Raw genomic sequence first — 18,387 nt, 5'->3', positions numbered from 1 at the left:
CATGTCATTTAATTGCAAACTGGAGTTATATACTCCTTCGCGTAGCATTATCTAGGCCAGCCCACTGGGCGGATAATTCTATTTAAAAGCCAGTCCACATCATTACATGTGGCTAGCGGTCACTCATTGGCTAGTTAATAACTTTGCTTGTCTTTATCGAAAATGTATCATTTAGATGGTGTTCTGCGGGCGCCATTGAGGGTAGAGCGTATTACACTGAGGTTCTGAGGCTATATTTGCGCAAGAGTTGTTTGTTGATGGATGTACTTTAGCGCTGGATTTTACATATGATGACGAGGCACCTAACTGACCGTCCAGCCGCCGACCAGGGCCAGTCTAATAGGCCAGTGATTGCAGGAGCGGACGCTAGCATGAACACGTTTCTACTTGACCGTAAATGCTGGCTTTAGGGAGGGACGCTGCCCTGATGGGAGCGCAGTACCATGTCCAGACGCAAGCAGGACCGTCCTCAGCATCTCGTCAGCAATGAATCTGAAAAAACAGACGTGAAGACAACTAGTCCAAATTATTCTCAAGGTAATGCGTAGTCGTGCTCGGTGTCTTCAAGAAGTGTCAGCTTAGGTATTCGCCTTTACTAGGCTGCTTGGCAACTGTGAGACGTTACATCTGAAATGGTAAAAGTACATTCCCATCTATCTATTATCTCAGAGATTAAACATTTTCTCTAACTTTTTGAAACATTGAGCATTTCATCTTTTCATACCAGTTTGTTGTGGCGACCTTTAGCGGTGGCCTTTAGCAGTGGTCTTTAGCGGTAACCTTGAACATCCTTGATAGGGTAGGACTACCTCCTGCATATACATAATATTATAGAATGTTGATCCTAACCCATTCCTTGTTGTTGACCGATTTATGACATTTTTGGCATTGGTAGTGGAATGCAAGCGGATGAGGATGAGGCGATGTAAGATGTACACAGTGCAATTAGTTGGGAGTTATTTGCTTAGTTTGTCGAAAGAGGTCACTCGTGACTAGCTAAGGAACTTTTGACGACCAGTCATTCTAGCCTGTCCAGTGCTTAGCGATATGGTATCCCCTCTATGTTTATACACTACACCAACAACTCTGCTGCTTTTTTATCATTAGCAATGCTTGACCAATCATGTGTGGCTACCTTGGCAAGGCCACGGCTTATCAATTGATTTCTTCACGGCTTTTGTAAATTCCTATTGTAATTATTCGCATACTGCTTGTGAAAGGAATCTATTAAGAGCGTAACCAGCGTACCCTGTTTGATTACACGAAAGAGGTATGCTGTTGGCGAAAAAATGAAGATACTGAAATAACAACTTAGTTCCTAACTTATCCGTTTATAATCGGCTGTTTCTCTTTTTGACTAGTATGTTTTCCATGCATGTTTGAGTCACCCAATGATTAGAAGCTTCGTATCACACTGAGCCGTAGTAAACAGCTCTCTTGGCAGTGGCCACAGTTGTATATCTTGGTCACATAGCCTAAGAGAGCTATAAAATCAATATACATGACTTATTCTCATACAGATATATCTCATTAGCCCTACCAAGGAGTTTTGATGATTACACAGGCTGTGGAACAAAGTGATTTTCCAGGTGTTAGCCAAGTTCATCTCCTTTGAACATTACATTTTACACTAGTCTTGTAGGAGAAATCAGGATGAAATAATATACCCTCTAGAATTGGTCGATGTTATTACAGAGTAGGTATGCACTATAATGACATCTATTGTGGCTTGTTGCTGGAATACAAAAGGCCACCAAGTCTAGCTGGTATTTGCCATTTCAAAAGTTTATATTTGTGCAGCTTTTTGCTGGAAACCTGCCAGCAAAGCTAGAGTTCCTACTGACAGTTTGTAGCAAATTATGTTCTAGTCAATGGCAGAATGCGGGTGCCGGTGCCAACCCCACGGTGCTGATACATTGCGCTATGTGAAAAGTATCTGCAATGCATCTGTATTGTGCTATGGGTGCTATGCAAGGATCAGCATAGGTCTATGTATTTTTCAGTGTTGTTTTTTACTCTTAGGTTGCCTTACCCACAACATATCTGAGAAAAAGACTCTACAGAGTTCTCAGATAATATAAATATCATACTCTATCCTTAAAGGTTGACTTGCAACAAAATTCACATTACAGTTATTTGATATGAAAAGATTCACCATGTCTCTCTCTGCTGTGCTGTAGGTGCAAAATATGTGGAAATGTGATTACAAGCTCTTAAAAGCTCAAAAACGAAAAGCCGTTGTAGATTGGAATCAGTTTATTTCTCTGACGTTTTCATTACATTTGGTTATTGTTTTGTCACGTGATGTTCTCACGTGAATTGAAAGGCCAATAAGAGGCTCAATATAAAACTTTCGTACCACTAGTTTATGACAAACACTTAGGGTTTTACCGAAGACCCCGTATCAAATATAGATGCTCGCTACTTTACAGTTTTGTTTCGACTTGGTCTAATCGGTAAGTCGTAATCTGATCATGTGACCCAATACTTCGCAAATAATTTCTGCAGCACTTTTCGATTATCACAGGTGACCAACAGGCTTGTCATGATTATCAGACCATGATATACCTATACTCTTTCCAGCTAAGGTTAAAAAATTGAACGACATTTTACGGCAAGTTATAAGATATCAGTGCTAAAAGTGACAGCATTACAATGATGATAAAATAGACACGTAAGAACAATAAACATGGTTTTATTGAATGCGTGAAGTATATTTGTGAAAATATTTCGATGAATGAGTTTGCGTGAAAGTGTAAACAAAAGCCATCTTGTACAACTACGTCCCATATGAGCCGTTTTGGAAAGAAATTCTAATCTACGGCGGTTTTGTGATGGCTGCGATTAACTGTTCGTTCTTTAGCTTTTAGGAGCTTGTAATCACATTTCCACATATTTTGCACCTACAACACAGCAGAGTAAGACATGGTGAATCGTTTGATACCAAATAACTGTAATGTGAATTTTGTTGCAAGTGAACCTTTAAGTATGTCATGATTTAGTAACATCAATGCTATTCATAAAATGTGTTAAGCATCAAAATTTAACAAATAGTTGAACTACTTGGTACTGGTGTATTCATCTGGCATTATCTTTGCTTATGCAGTAATGATTCTCAAAAGGGTATGCTACACTTGCTTCCAGATATGGTAATGATAGCAGAAGGCGGCCCATCACAAACTCAGAGCACCTGTTCTAAACAGGCACTAGGAAGCAATAAGGCTGACCAGGAGCTTTTACAAGGGAATCATGTCAAAGAAGAAGTAAGCGACAAGCTTGTCTGTGGTAAATGCGCTCAGGAGTTCTGCCTCAGTAATCTTCAGCTGTTTCTACAGCACAAGGAAGAAGAGTGCCTCAGCAGTCTCACTGCATCTGTTATCCATGGTATCCAAGAGGCATCTGCAGCAGCGAGTAGGTCAGCTAGTCGGTCTATGTACAGACTTCACGAACAGCCAAAAGGTAAGAAGCTTGTGTCAGCTGTCGTGTGTTGATTTTAGCTTACCTCGGGCCAAGATATCTTTGTCTTAGCTATCAAATATGGCTTGTACAATAAGATTTTTGTAGTTGTTTGACAACATTTCAAGTACACCCACATCCTTGTTAAATTGCCTTTGACAAATGAGGAAGAGTGTTAGTAATTGTTAATTGTTCCACATCTTATACCACAACCTAAAAAGCTGTTTATACTGATACTGTTTTACCTAGTTTCGAACATTAAATGTAAAAAACCGTTAGTGCAAAGTAATGTGGGGATGCAATGATGATTAACCTGTTTCGATCCACATTTTTAAATATTTTTATTGGTCATGCATTGAAACCAGTATGTAGCACCAATGATAATATTGAAATGCTTCCAGTTCTGGTATTCAGGCCGAGTTAAAAGTTGATAGCAAATGTGCAAAACTACTTACATTCTTATTGGCGGAAAGCTGAATTGCTATTGATCAATTTATCACTACAACTCATGCCAGTTTAACACCAATAGATTGATTATGATCATCATATCAATGGATCTGTACGATTCGCGAATTTTGTTTATATGTCCCAATTTTTGTAATTGGTGATTTGAAATTGTAAAACTGCCTACCGAATCGCCTTCTGTAAAGCTGTGATGCTCACGTTGACCCAATGCTCACAATAGCCTCAGCGATGGTCAAAAGTTGCCTGGCTTACCCGGTACATTGTGCTACAGGATATAAAGTTGTCTTGTCATTCATAGCATGTATAGTTTATGTGGACATATAATGGTGATTGATTGAGAATAACACGTTGTTCATCACATTCACCACCTACCCATGAACCTTTATTAATCAAATACTAAAGGTATTGTTTATGTGAATGAACAGGCTCCGAAACCATCAGGTTTTATTCAGATAATAATTATTCAGATGAAATGATTTACTTGGACCGCCTAAACCATATGATCTTATCCCGCTACATTATAAGTAATGCAGATGTTTCATTATAGACTGTTGATTTTGGCTAAAATTTAACAAATCATTTAGTAGAATGGCATTGCCGGCCCTAAGCAACCTTCAGCAAAGCCATACTCCTCGGCGAATTCTTCTACTGTGCAAAAAAGCTACAAGTTTGCTGTTATCCTAATAATAGAATAATGTTGATTTATAGACAGACATCTTGATGAAGTGTATAATACTGATTTACATCTCATGAAGAGGAGCTAGGATAAAAACGTATAGAATCAGTTTAGATCAGTACTATTTATCAAGTTTTAATATTAGAACATTTAGGATGATAGGTTTATCAAGTCAATTTAATTAGGTTGTTACAGAAACAGTTGAATAGTTTTTAATTAATTGGAAAGATGTTTGTAATATACTATTTCAGAAGATCTATATAAACAGTAGCCGACCAGAAACTGCTCAATGTTCTATATGCTTTGTGAATACATGATACTGTAGATAATAATAGTTAATTTTAATAAATATATCTTTATATAGTTTGACACTATAGCTGTCAGGCCCAACAGAAGCTCTTGTACTATTCAGTTATATACCGACATACCATGGCTGCGTGTCGCTGTTGTCCTCGTTGGTCGTTCTGTAGTACTTTGCATAGCCTATATGGAGATGCATAACAGTAGGACTGATATAGGACTTAGAGATGCATGTACATGTTACAGGTATTAGAATCTATATATATATTTTTATTTTCAAAGTTTATATATATCTGTGTATGCTTATTCAGCTATAGCTATTAAAATCTCGGAATGAAGAGCTCGTAAATCAGAAGATTTGATCTCGAAACTTCCTGTTCGTCAGAACCGACGCCTTACTAACTAAACCGCGCGAGCTTGATATATTCCTTAGGCAATATATGTCGCTATATGAGAGCAAATAGGTGACCAATTTCGGTCATGACGCAAAGCCATGGCATAATGTAGGTAGCTCTTATTAGTAAGTTTACTCGAATTATCCATTGGCAATGTGCCAGGTTAATAACAAGTGGCAGGCAACTCTCATTACCTCTCATTGTTTGTAAGTTGATTTTTAATACTCGGGCAACGCCGGGTAGCACAGCTAGTTGGCGTACTACATAGACATCGACACAATTATAATAACTTACTATTCATACTTTGCAAATGTCCACTGTAGTACATTTAAATAGCACTTCTATATTAAATATGCGTATACTCAGCGGTAGCACCTATGTACTATCTGGAGATGTATAGGAATATGTGTCAAATTGTCATTTGACTAGATGCTTTTGTAGCACTATTATTATTAAATTGTTGGTATATCATGGTAAATATGCCATAGCTATCTCCCACGTACTATTATAATACTGCTTCACTCACTCTGTCCTACTTTACCATCAAATGTGAATTATTCATTACCAACTATAAAGACCTTTCTGTGGAATTTATTTAATGAATATAATTTCCCTTTAGGGATTTTATGTTCATTGCTGGTGATATTCATTTATTTGCTCATGGATATCAGTGATGTACACGCCACAAATCATTCATATCAAGATGAGTCTGAGCTAAATCAAAATTGAAACTGGGTTTCCGTTTAACTACATATCATCTAAGCGGTGGTACAGGAGTTCAGTTTGCATACTCAACGAGTTTGTAACGTAAGGAGTTTTTCAAAAAAGCTCAGAGTATCTTTTCAAATTAGTAAAAATAATTTATGACGCTGTAATCAGTTACAAAATAGCCTGTTAATCTATGAAATCACTAGGATCCATAAACATGATTGGTAGCAACCCAAAAAAGCAATAAGCATGTGAAAGCTTTTTTAATGCTGAATTTTGTTGTATCAACAATGGCACACAGCCCTTTATAACTGGATGTATCTTTATCTTTGGCTGAGCATTATAATTTAGTTGGAAGTTATTCTAAGATTCATGATAAGGTAGCCTCAAAGTGGCCACAGTTCCCCATCTAAATGTATTCACAAAACCACAAAAGCTTACTAACGTCACCATCAGAATTATTCCCATTACATTAGCCGCTATCCAGTATAGCGTAATATCTGACGCAACCGCAGCATAGCTTAGATGGACACGTACATATTCTGAATTTAGTGGTTTGTGGCTAGGATAAAGATGAAGCTAACCCAAAAGTATTCATCGGGTTTATCTATAAAAGAAACTGACTGTTTGGTGAAACACAAATATACTTTTTCTGAGTAGAGGATTAGGGCTGGTACTAGCTACTCAGTCTCTACCTAAATTATCAATCAATTTTCTGTAAGGATGAGTATAAATGGCAAACCAATAGCATAGGATACTCGTACCCTAACTTTTGGGGATGGCAAGTTTGGTATACATTAGATTGTCTTATACTTGAATTAAATAGAATCATCAGAAAATCGATGCGCTAAGGGCATCCTTGAATTGTTTCTTGTTTAAGTAGTACAATGATAGATGCATTCCAAGTAACAATGGTACATGTACATTGTAAAAGAGCTAAGGTGATCTAGTAGTCAGTATCTATCTATGGAATCATCAATGGATTTCTATGACTACTTTGGTTATAATTTTACTTGAATAACCATATTTCTTGCGAAGATAATTTAATTTTTTATGAAATCAGTTTGCTTTCCAGGAGCCTGTGCGGTAAATCTCTACGTTGGTTCATATTAGTATTGCAAATGTATTTTATGTATGTTTGCTCAAAACAAAAATAGTATTTTTTCTAGAGCTAATAACCTTAATTGATAGTAAAATTGTACCATTACATTGCTGGACTACCATTTAAATTGCCTCGGGGTAATTACCCCACCAATATTCTGACATGCTGTGAATTATGATTCTATTAAATAAAATAATTTATGTAAATTGAAAAAAAGTCTATAATCGTAGGGCCATTTGCTATAGGCAGTTGCCATAATGAGGTCAATGTAATAGTCTTGTAGTTTAAATAGATTTCAAGGCTAGGTCTTTAGTTCTTAAGAAGCCAGCACTAAGGACAGTTACTAGACTAATTTAATACTAATCTTTTGAGAACAGGTACATAAGTAATGCGCTAATAGATCTGCCAATTTCAAGCTTTTTCATATTTCAATTCTACATTCATTTCAGAAATTATTTAGCAACATATAGTCTGTAGCTTCAGAATATTACAGTTCAAATTTTGCTTTACCAACCTTTTTGTTTTAAAGAAAATATGTAAAACTAATTGAAATGTTTGTTGCACAAAAGTTCAGATTTACGTCTAAATATTATTCCCATTAGTGAAAACAAGTTTTAAAAGTAGCAGTATAAAAATGTAAACTGATTACTAACTTGTACTAATAGTGACTATTAAGTTTTCTACTATCTGGGGCAGCATTTTTCATCCAAATCTATTGATTTTGTATGTGCATTGTGTGTGTGTAGATTAGCTTCTACATACAAAGTCTTCTCATTTTTATCATGCACGAAGTTTGATACCAGAGGCACCGACAGAAGCAAGCTTTATTAATATTATTGGTATCATTTTATGTAGTTTTTATTGTTAAAATTCAAGACAAATTGTTTTCACAAACAAAAATTCTCATGCTTCGCCAAAAACATGTTAGAATTGAATTTTATCTTATGCTAGTTAGATCCAAGTCAACTTAACAATAGAAATAACTGACAATGAAGAAACCGTTTTATTGCATTAGTTTTTGCTATTGGAAATTGAAAAATTGGTTAAGCATGCATTTGCTTGTTTTGATGTCAAGCTACAGGTATCTGCAGTCAGTCTTATCAAAAATTCTTTTGCCATATTCTTGTTTGGATAGCCACCGCGGACTGGCTTACATCTGTAAATTGACAGAGGAAAAGTATAAGGTTGAACGCCCTTCCTGTGACCTTTCCATGAATCACACCTGGTCGGTTTTTCACAGGTCAGATGCTCTTGACCATTATGCCATGACAGCTTCCTAAATCCTTGAAAATTGTTGTCGATGGTTTGCCAATATTACATTTACTTCATGACTCACGTCTCCCATAGTTGACTCAAGTTTTTTCAAAAGTCGTTTTACCAAATGCATACTTAATTTACTAAATTAGTTTCTAATCTTTTTACTCAGTTTTCTGTGATTTCTTATGACAAGTAAAACTATGATAAACTTTCTAATTCAAAATGCTGATAGTTTATACTAATTTAATCATCCCGTCACTCCAAAAGTGAATTTTCTCTACTACGCGTCTTGGCTAAAGACTGAATACTATAATTAATGTCTTTAGGCACCAGCAAACTTATACCAAATATATATCATTTGAGAATCCTGCAGGTGCTTGATTTTCAGTAGAATTAATTTTTAGTTAGGATTGATTACTGAGCATCTAATAGATATATTGACAACTATTGCATATATATTTGTTTTTCCTTGCACAAACTGTGCTTGTCACATTTTATTTTCAACCAGAAATGCAGCTCTTGTGGTTAGCCAAGTTGTGAGTGGCTCTAGCAACATGGCTTCCTTTAAGAATAAAAGTATTCTATACAAAAGAATACACCATGTTGACATCCTTCAAACCATTTGTCTACTGTCTGCTTAACCTGATTATATTTTCTATGACATTAATCGGCTAACTGTAAGATGAAATTAAGTTTTTATCAAAAATATATTAATCACCGCAATGGCTATCTAACTTGCCATAGATTTTAAGGCTGTAAAGTGAGTGAGTTCAGTGTTAAAATGAGCCAGTCGACCCTTTCAATCACCACCAGCTTGTTTTTCCTGGTACTGATGCTAGTGGAAAGTTCCCAATACATGTACATGAGTATTTGTAATGTTTTACCTAGTTAACCAAGCCTTCATACTTGCAGCCACACTTTTACTGGCTTTTACTAAACACTCCTCTAGTTCTTGACAAACGCACTAAGTACTAACGGCTAAGGATGGCCAGGCAATAAATCTCGCTCAAAGGGATATGTGGCTGCAGGCTACGGTCAGGCAGTGGTCATCCGACATTCACTAGTGATGAAACAAAGAAACCAAGTAAAGAATGTAACCTTCATTGCAATGCCATAGAATATTGATTGATCGTTGCCCAGTAAAATAACCGCAAGGGATGAGTAGTAATGTTAACTGGGACAGACTCTGAGCATCATTTTTCACTACTGGTATTTATAGGCTATAGTCACAAGAGGCTATACCTCCATGAACCTCCATGAACCTCCATGAACCTCCATGAACTCGTGTAAGCGCTATCCTTGACCAACCAAGTATTAGCTTTTATGTGTCAATGAGTAGTTCTCTAGTCCTAAAAGTTGGAATTAACTTAATTATTAAAACCTTCACACTATGATTTTCACGGAGTAAAGATTGTCCCTCGTACTTCTTAGATCTGATGAGGGTGGGTGCGTCCTTTCACAAGGTCAATACGCAGCTAAATCTGTCAAATTGACACAAGTTGTCATGCTAACATCCATCCCGCAAATGGAAAAATTATTGCTTATATGCCTTTGCTTATGAGTAAAGTGGAAAACTCTGTGGTTCTGAAAAAGTTATATCCGGTATAGAAAAAATGGAGAATTGGGATTAACTTACAAGTTCTGTGCTCTATCGTGAGAAGACGGAATTGTGCTTCATGCTTTATGATGCGCTATAAGTACTCAACTTATACATTTAGATACATTTGGTTGTTGGTAAAAGTTGATTGGTAACAAATTCTGCATGAAATGCCGGAGCAATTTACAAATAAGATTAATTAAACTATTGGTATATATATACCATAAGTCCTCATGCTCAAGCCGCGCAGCCTGTGCTCAAAAACAGATGACTCACGAACGAAAAAATAATCCTCCAACAAGCCGCATATGCCTACAGACCGCGGCTAATGACTGAGGTTTTGTCATCGTTGACCCCTCCAGGAGCGAGAGTGTTGAGACGGGTTTCGCTATACCCCGTCCTCTTGAATAAGAAAACAGGCTACATCAGTACATGTGAAAAGAATTTTCTTTTACTTCCAAGTTCGAATTAAAATTCCTAAACCCTTGCATCAAGAACTTACATGCCATGTCTCAGCTAGATTTTTATTGCGCTGTTAGAGGGCTTCACGTTTATGAAAATATGCCAGTCAAGAATGAAAAGGTGTTACCTAATAACCTATGACTGCGGTGAGTTAAACATGAGCGATAAATTCTTCTTTAGTCTAAAGTATTCCATAAACATGACCTTGAAAATAAACGAGTAGGTCGCCAAACCCCGTACATAAGTGTATCATGACTGCGATTTTATGGTTATAGCGCGAAACTGAGCAGAGACCGTGTTTATCGAGAAGCCGCCCTGAGCCCCACGTAAGTTTTAAAAACTTGGCTTTAGCCGCAGCCTATGACCTTGAACCAGAAGCCGCGCCCAACGACAAGCCGCGCGGCTTGAGCATAAGGACTTGCAATACATAGATATGTAATTAGGGCAGGTTCTAACTGCCAGAGAGTTCTGGTTCTAGACTCCAGACTGTTGGAAAGTTCCCATCTCATAGATGTTATTTTAGCTAATCAAGCTTTGCTGCTACCACTTAAGGGACTTTCCGAGACAACACACATAAATGAGACAAAGAATATTCATGCTGTAGACAACTCATTTTCAAGGACATGGATATCAAAATTTTTGTACAAAAAAGTGCTTAGATTAAAACTTTAACATATTATTTTTGAGGATGTAAAATTTAACCTAAACATCGACAAGCAGGCCTACACCCACAACCACCAAAACCCGCAACAACCAACTTAGAACATGGTTGGTTTTAAATACTCTTTAACTGTTCCGGTACCATTTTCGCGCTTCTGCGCAAATGCTTAACCAGGTACGATTTTAGCAGTTCTGCGAATCGGCAGAGGCTTGGAATCTATGAAACTTGACAACTGGTGAATGAGAATGTTTTTTCAAAGAAATCTACAAACCCGATATATTCACTGTAGTCGATTGCCTTTGAAGCAGTTTTAAATAGTCAAAATGAGTATTTCATTTACAGTGGTAAAAGAAATGGATAATGGCAAAGTAATGTACACTTTGCAATGTTTCAAATGATTTCTATCTAGTTTTCAAAACTTTGTGATTATTCCTTTAACCTGAGTTCCATCACACTATGAACCTCTATATGCCTATAAAATATGAAAAGGAAACACTATATTTGTCGTTAATTGCTGATCACACCTAGAGAAAAAAATGTCTTGGAAAAGTCAATGATTCGAATCCTTTCATTTTTATTAAAGCGTTTCTGTCTAACGTTGTTACAATTTGTTTTAGTTTAAATTCAGGACTTTTTGTTGAAACCCTATGTCATTTATTTTGGGAGGTTCTGCTATTTGTAATTTTATTTTGTTTGATATAATTTTATTTGTTAGTCCATCTTACATTTTTCTAAGACTATTCCGGATTTGTTTTATATTCATATTGCATTATATTATTCTGCATAAATTACTGCATTAATTTATTCTTGCTTTCTCAAACTATGTTTATGCTATCCTAACACGCTAACAACAAAATATGACTAGTATTTATACATTATGAACTAGAGCCCAGACAGTTGTATTTTTATTGCAGAAAATGGGCTTTTTGTATTCGGTATTATCTGGTTTGCTAGGTCACCCAAGTCAGGTACTATTCATATTCTGTTGTTGGAAGAGGTCTAATGATATATTGTTAGTTTAGGCGTGCTAGAACAAGTAATAACATAGCAAGAGCCAAAACAAAATGCTGTATTTTTGAGTGAAGATTGCGGCACTGGGGCACTTTGCGCAACGTAATGTGGCAGTCAAAGGGTTAAAAACTGTGATCATTTGCTTATTTTGTTACTGAATTTTCCACTTTAAATATAGATGGCTTGTTTGAAAATTGCAAGTTCAATGCTTTCGTAAGCAACATGCATAAAAGGCACCTACTTTGAGGCACCTACTGCTGACATCTTGCCTTTTGACCACACGCTGTTACAACGGTGTTTAGCCCATTAAGCGCTAATGCTAAATCATCATAGTCAGCTCAGGTGCTGGCTGTGCATCCAGTGTTTTATCAGCAAACATAGATAGCTCGTCTATTTTGCTTTACAAAAGAGTATCAGTTTAATTACCGCTGCTATGGACTTCGAAACGCTTTTGTATCATATCAGCTTGTCCATCATCATTAATTTTGCCTGGTTCGAATGCTGAAATGTAGGCAAAAACATTTTCAAGTACAAAACGATCAACTTCTAGAATATAATAGCTCCTTGTGATGATTATCGACCAACTGTTCAACTGGCTTGATTCAAGCACAGGCACTATAAGATTTTTGAATATTTTAGTATGGCAAAATACTAGTGATAACAGAAATACCATGGTAAAAATGAATACTTGCCATCTCATCCAAAAAGTACAAAGGAACATCAATTAGAAATTGAACATCAAAAAAGATGTTTCTGATAACTTCAATCGTTCAGGCTACTTTTGAAAGTTGCTCTAAGAAGCTGAAGTAGTTTATTACTCATAAGTGAAAGATTTTAAAAGACTATGGCTACTTTATGGTTCCCTACAGATAGGGGTATGCATATAAGGTATGCATATTTGGTTTCACTTGCAATTGTAAAAAGAACTAGACATTCTTGCAATGATCATGGTATATCAAAGTAAAAGATAACTGAGTTATGGAGGCTTCATTGAAAACTGCCTGAAAACCTTCAAGGCTTTGTAGGCTATGACATCTGACACTTGCCAAAGTATAGATGTGCTCAAGACGTGACAAAATATTTTATTGGGCTCATCTGTGGATAATCTTAAATTCAATAGAAAATCAATCGTGTTGATCAGATAATTCCAAGTTTATGGAGACCACAGGCTTCAACGATCGCTCATTCCGCACCCTAATCTACAAAAGTTATCTTGCTCATACTATGAAGCTGTGTAGGAACGGAATCCCTATAGTGTCACTTTGGTTTACAGGTAACACTCCTAAAAGAGTACATAATCTCTGTGAATAGGATAATAAAATGTTTTGTGCTGGTATATCATCTGATTTTTATTTGTTTTTCAAAGTTTTTAGCAATATTAAATTAATAGGTTTTTGATTGGTAATCAACCTTAGGCTGCAAAACTCAAAGAGTCCTGTTCAACGTGAAGTTGTAAGCCGTTTTAGCACAACCCCAATAGCATTCAGTAAAAAACAAGCAAACATTTATCATAGAAGTTTTACTAGACCCAGATGCCATTAAAATATATACACTTTAGCATGTTTCTTGAAATGGACTCAACAGCTAATTTTGAGGCTATCGAGTCTCATAAACTTTGAATATTTTGTCATTTAAAATAGCATTTTCTTGATAAAATAGCTTTCTAACCAATTTTCAAAAAATAGGAAAAATAAAGCATGAATTCTAAAGTTGGTTATAATCACTTCAATGTTGCATAAATTATTGGCTTGCTTCTTTGACAATAAATTTTCTTATTACAAACCGTTCATGCTTCCCAGCATTCCTTTAAAATGTGTTAAGTTTATTCTTCTAAGCCTTAAACTTCATAATATCTGCAATAACAATGCAATTTTATTTCGACTAGTTTTAATAAGCTGTAAAAGTAAAACTGCGCGTACACGAGTTGATAATTGGATGATTTTGCTAGACATATTATAGTCTGTTCATTCAAAGTGAGTTTCTATTATTCACCATTTAGAAACTGCATGAATAAACATCTAGTTTGTTCAGTTTTCAGTCAATTTTGCTATTATGAAAACCAACTAGACCAACACCCAAAAAGTATGGTCCAATTTAATATAAACAACAATTATTTTACTGCTAAACAAATTTGTCAGTAGTACTTCTGATCATTGAAACTTCACACAAAGCTATACAAGTTCACTAGATCTGGTTCATTACTAGCTACTACAATACGATAAACGCTGAAGAAAGTTAGTGAAAATTTGGGTTTATAGCTTAGTTCAGTCACATGATTAAAAGTAACTTGCTGTTTCTCTTTATTGGCTTTTCATTATTAAAGTTATTAGAATTATCTAATAAGTAATTGAAGAGCCCAGTGCTAAAAGTTCTGAAGTCACAAAATGACCTACTGCAGAAAAGCAAAGTTAATATTAGAAACTTGTCGTGAAATCAGAGACAGGTCACTAGGCACCCTTTACCCACATTATCAGGCTCATAACTGTCACTATATTCACATTGTAAGTTCTTTAGATGTGTTTGGACTATTGGATTACAAAAAGCTGAGATGTTTTTTTATTGACTTGAGTGCTTATAGTGCAATAACTTGGGTTTTTCAAAGGATTAACACACTTTTATTCATGTACGATGACAATGAGAATGATCAGGTGAACATCAGACATAAAGAACAGCATTGTCAGATTAAAAGCCTGCATAATAATACAGTTTTCTAGCCCATTCAGATGAGTTTCTAGCCCTCTTTTAGCACTTGAAGTTAGAAGTTCAGGAGTAGTAGCTTCATCTACTTGCTCAGCTATTGTTGAATGCTCTGAACCGAGCTGTGTGATCATATGACCCAATAGCCTTAATCTCATTTGCTGCTCGTGAACTTAGGTACTTAGTGTATCAGCGTAGAAATTTTTGGTTTACCTTTGTAATTTATACAAGACTTGGGTACTTTTTCATGCTTATTTTAGTGTTGTTAGACTTGAGTGTGTATGCTTTAACATTCTACAGTGAAAACGGCAGTTGGCCAAAATTGGTACTTGAGTACTTTTAGTACTCGGCTCTTCAATTACAGTCGACCCTCGTTAAAACTGCCTATGGTAATAATAGGTGGGGTAGCAGTTTTAGTCAATTTTCTGGTTTAACTAACATGCCTACATATGCATTGTACTACATGCTGTACACTATTATACTATACTGTGAATACAGTCATACTTCAACTTGCGAGCTTAATGCTTTCTGGGACTGAGCTCGTATGTCAATTTACTCGCATGTTGGTACAATTTATTTATATATAACAATTAAATATATATTGATTGGTTTCTATACTATGAAAAACACATTCAAAAACACTTGAAACAAGATATTGTAACAGAAAAAACATGTTGGTAATTGTCTTAATTTACCACATGCTTTCAAAAAGCAACAAATAAAAATAATGCAAGAAAATGTGATTGATTAAAATGTAAAATTAAATACATACAATAGCAGCTAACGCTAGCATTTGCCAAAGAGGTAAAAAAAAGTTATCCTTCATTACAACGTTTGACTCTGATAAATTTGGATAAATTTGGATTCTTATGCACAGACTTGAAAGCAAACTTTTATTCTGTACTTGACGCAATTGAAATTTCTTTGGCTTTCATAGTTTTAAATTTCTTCCCACGGCTTAGCTAATCTTTCCTTCGTTTCGCTTTCACGATCAGCCGGTCGTTTTAAGAGAAACCTATCTAAGGATGTTTGCCTTTGTCACCCTTTCAACATGTTGCAAAAAGGACGAACACAAGTGTCGTCAAAATGGATGAATGCGCAACCACTAACCAACTTGTCCGAATGTCTATTTTTTAGTCTTGATAGATAGCACCGGCCCTTTCACATCGTATCATTTCAATTGCGCTGTCGCTGGCTAATTGTTTGTCTTTTATTCAAAGCAGGAGCAGTATCTCCATCTCGTCGTAAAGATCGCTATGCCGCTTGGAAACTATGGTTAGTCTTTTTGCAGGCTTAATGTCCTATATATTATTCTTCTGTTTAATAATTGTGCATATTATGGATGTATTTCTGTCATATTGGCGAGCCAGCTCAATCACGCGTACACTTTTCTCATTGTTTTCAATAATTTCACGTTTAATATCAATTCTTATCATTTGCTTTTTCTTTGCATTATCCATTATTGTACCAGTTAACTTTCGGTCTACGCACAGTACTTTTAATTCACATAATTCTGCACTGAAAAACGCGCACAAAAACACGACGCAAAAGTATAACCTGAGCAGTTAAAAAATTGAAAATAATTAAAATTGAATAGCTGGCGCTGTATTTTAACGCACATCATTCGCAAGTGTTGTTTCCATGATTCGCAAGTATAATGGATTCGATAAAAGTTTTGCGAATTGCAAAACCCACTTATCTTGCGGATTTACGCCGTTTCCATGATGCCGTTAACTTGCAGATTGGCTCCAATTTGCGAATCATGCGCGTCATGAAAACATAGTGATAAAATACTTATTACACATGAATGCCTACTTTTACAGATAAAAGATTGATGAATGTTTTAACATTTTGTTGCAGAAGATGTGACTCTGTATGCCTGCAAGCACTGTGATTACATTGCTGATGGCAGCAAGCAATTTCTTGTGCACCTAAACGATGGCCATCGTCTCCATCTCTACCAGGAGATTCAACGTCAAGACTTGGGTATGGACATTAAGCTTGAACATTTTAAAACCGATTTATTTTTCTACTTTGAGTTCTGAGTTTTTTTTTCTGGTGTTTAGAACATTCTTCAAGGTGGTGTCATTTGTGGCAATTCAGATTGATGCTTGGTATAGTCTCGCCATTTAAATCAAGATCCTGAAACAAATGTTCCTCTTAAGGTATTATTTGAGCACGGAAGACTTAGATATTGCTTGTTATCTTGAGTAATTCTGTGTTTTCTTTTGAAGGTGTCCTTTATAATATATCCTATGCCGTATATCAGAAAACGCCACATCAAATATAAGACATTGTTTCTGTTATCAGTAAACAAAATGTTGTTTTGTTTACTGATAAAAAAATTGTCACAAATATTTTGAACTTTTTAATCAGAAAGTTTCAATATATTTTTATACACTGATTACTGTGTATACTTATATTATTGGTTTATTGCAACTTAACTTGACATGTGTCTAAAATTACACATCTCACAGCGTGGCGATTTTTGCAAGTAGAGATTATTGTATGGTCAAAATTTATGATGAACTTTCCAATATCCCACTTGGCGCTTGCAATTTTCCTGCAGCTGGTTCTACTATTATTGCCTGACTGATCAGTTGGCTCTCAAGGCTGGTTCACACTACATTATCGTTATCCTTTCGGCGTTCATCATCGACTACGTGGACTGTGAGCTGATGGCATCAACGAAGGAACGCCGATACATCGGGAAAGTTTGCAGCTGTCAAACCTTCCTAATACTTTGCCGAGCATCGACGCCGGCCTGTGCAATGCGCGCCATTTTGGCGATGATTCGCTTTCGTAGATAGCTTTATCTATGTATTTTTGTTAGTGCTCGTCGCTGCGGGACTAATATTTGATTGGAGCGTGCGCCAAGAAAACGGTTCCTTCAGGAAAATTAAAATGAAAAGTAAAAACGGAAGCAAATACAGCGTGTGTTTATGATAGTGTGAACATTGTTATTGCTGATGATCACCGAAGTATTTTGGCATCAACACTGAAATCAATGATATAGTGTGAACCAGCTTAAGTAGAACTGTTTTTGTAGTTTAATTAATTAATATATACAAACCATCAAATAACTCCTGTTTTAAAAAGGACTATGAAACGATGTAAGCGGTAGTATGAGATGTTCCAGCTTTAGCAAGTATAGCTATGAGGCCAAGAATCATTTTCAGCTCCTCCTAAGTTGTATGAAAGTAAAAACCTAAAGCACATGTCCTAGACTTTTAATGTAGGCTAGGCTAGAAAAGATGCTTAACCATCTTATGCTTGACCATCTCGATATAACTAAGTCTAGATGATTTTAAGAGCGGTCTTACCATCACAAGATGCTTGGTAAGATCATAGGGCACACACAAAAACCTTTTGTGTGCTAAATCTTAGATTATTCCTAATTCACTTGTGATAATTTTTAGCCATTTATCTTGGCTGAGTGAAAGTAGTGAAATGTCCATAACAATAGCAGATAGCAATTGTTTTTCAATAATTAAGTGTTTCTTATGCATTTACTGGGGACTGTTTTTGCTCATAGGTATTTCACGAAAGAAGACCTCTCAATTCTCCTATTTGCTGTTCATTATTAACTGTTATTCTCCA

General features: G+C 35.9%; 1 protein-coding gene across 2 annotated transcripts in view; it reads left to right on the top strand.

Moving 5' to 3' along the window:
- Nucleotides 1-243: 243 nt before the first annotated feature.
- Nucleotides 244-18,387, top strand: part of LOC137399569 (zinc finger protein 296-like) — a 63,591-nt gene continuing 45,447 nt past the window's right edge. For both annotated transcript variants that reach the window (XM_068085747.1, XM_068085746.1), the window contains exons 1-3: nucleotides 244-537; nucleotides 3,145-3,459; nucleotides 16,648-16,773. In XM_068085747.1, coding sequence (XP_067941848.1) covers nucleotides 444-537; nucleotides 3,145-3,459; nucleotides 16,648-16,773 — 535 coding nt within the window. In that variant the 5' untranslated portion in view covers nucleotides 244-443. The remainder of the gene's footprint in view (nucleotides 538-3,144; nucleotides 3,460-16,647; nucleotides 16,774-18,387) is intronic.

This window comes from Watersipora subatra, chromosome 7 (genome assembly GCF_963576615.1).
Source record: "Watersipora subatra chromosome 7, tzWatSuba1.1, whole genome shotgun sequence".
NCBI classification, from domain to species: Eukaryota; Metazoa; Bryozoa; class Gymnolaemata; order Cheilostomatida; family Watersiporidae; genus Watersipora; species Watersipora subatra.
The sequence above is the reverse complement of the archived record's forward strand: the minus strand, read 5'-3'. Positions and strand labels throughout refer to the sequence as shown.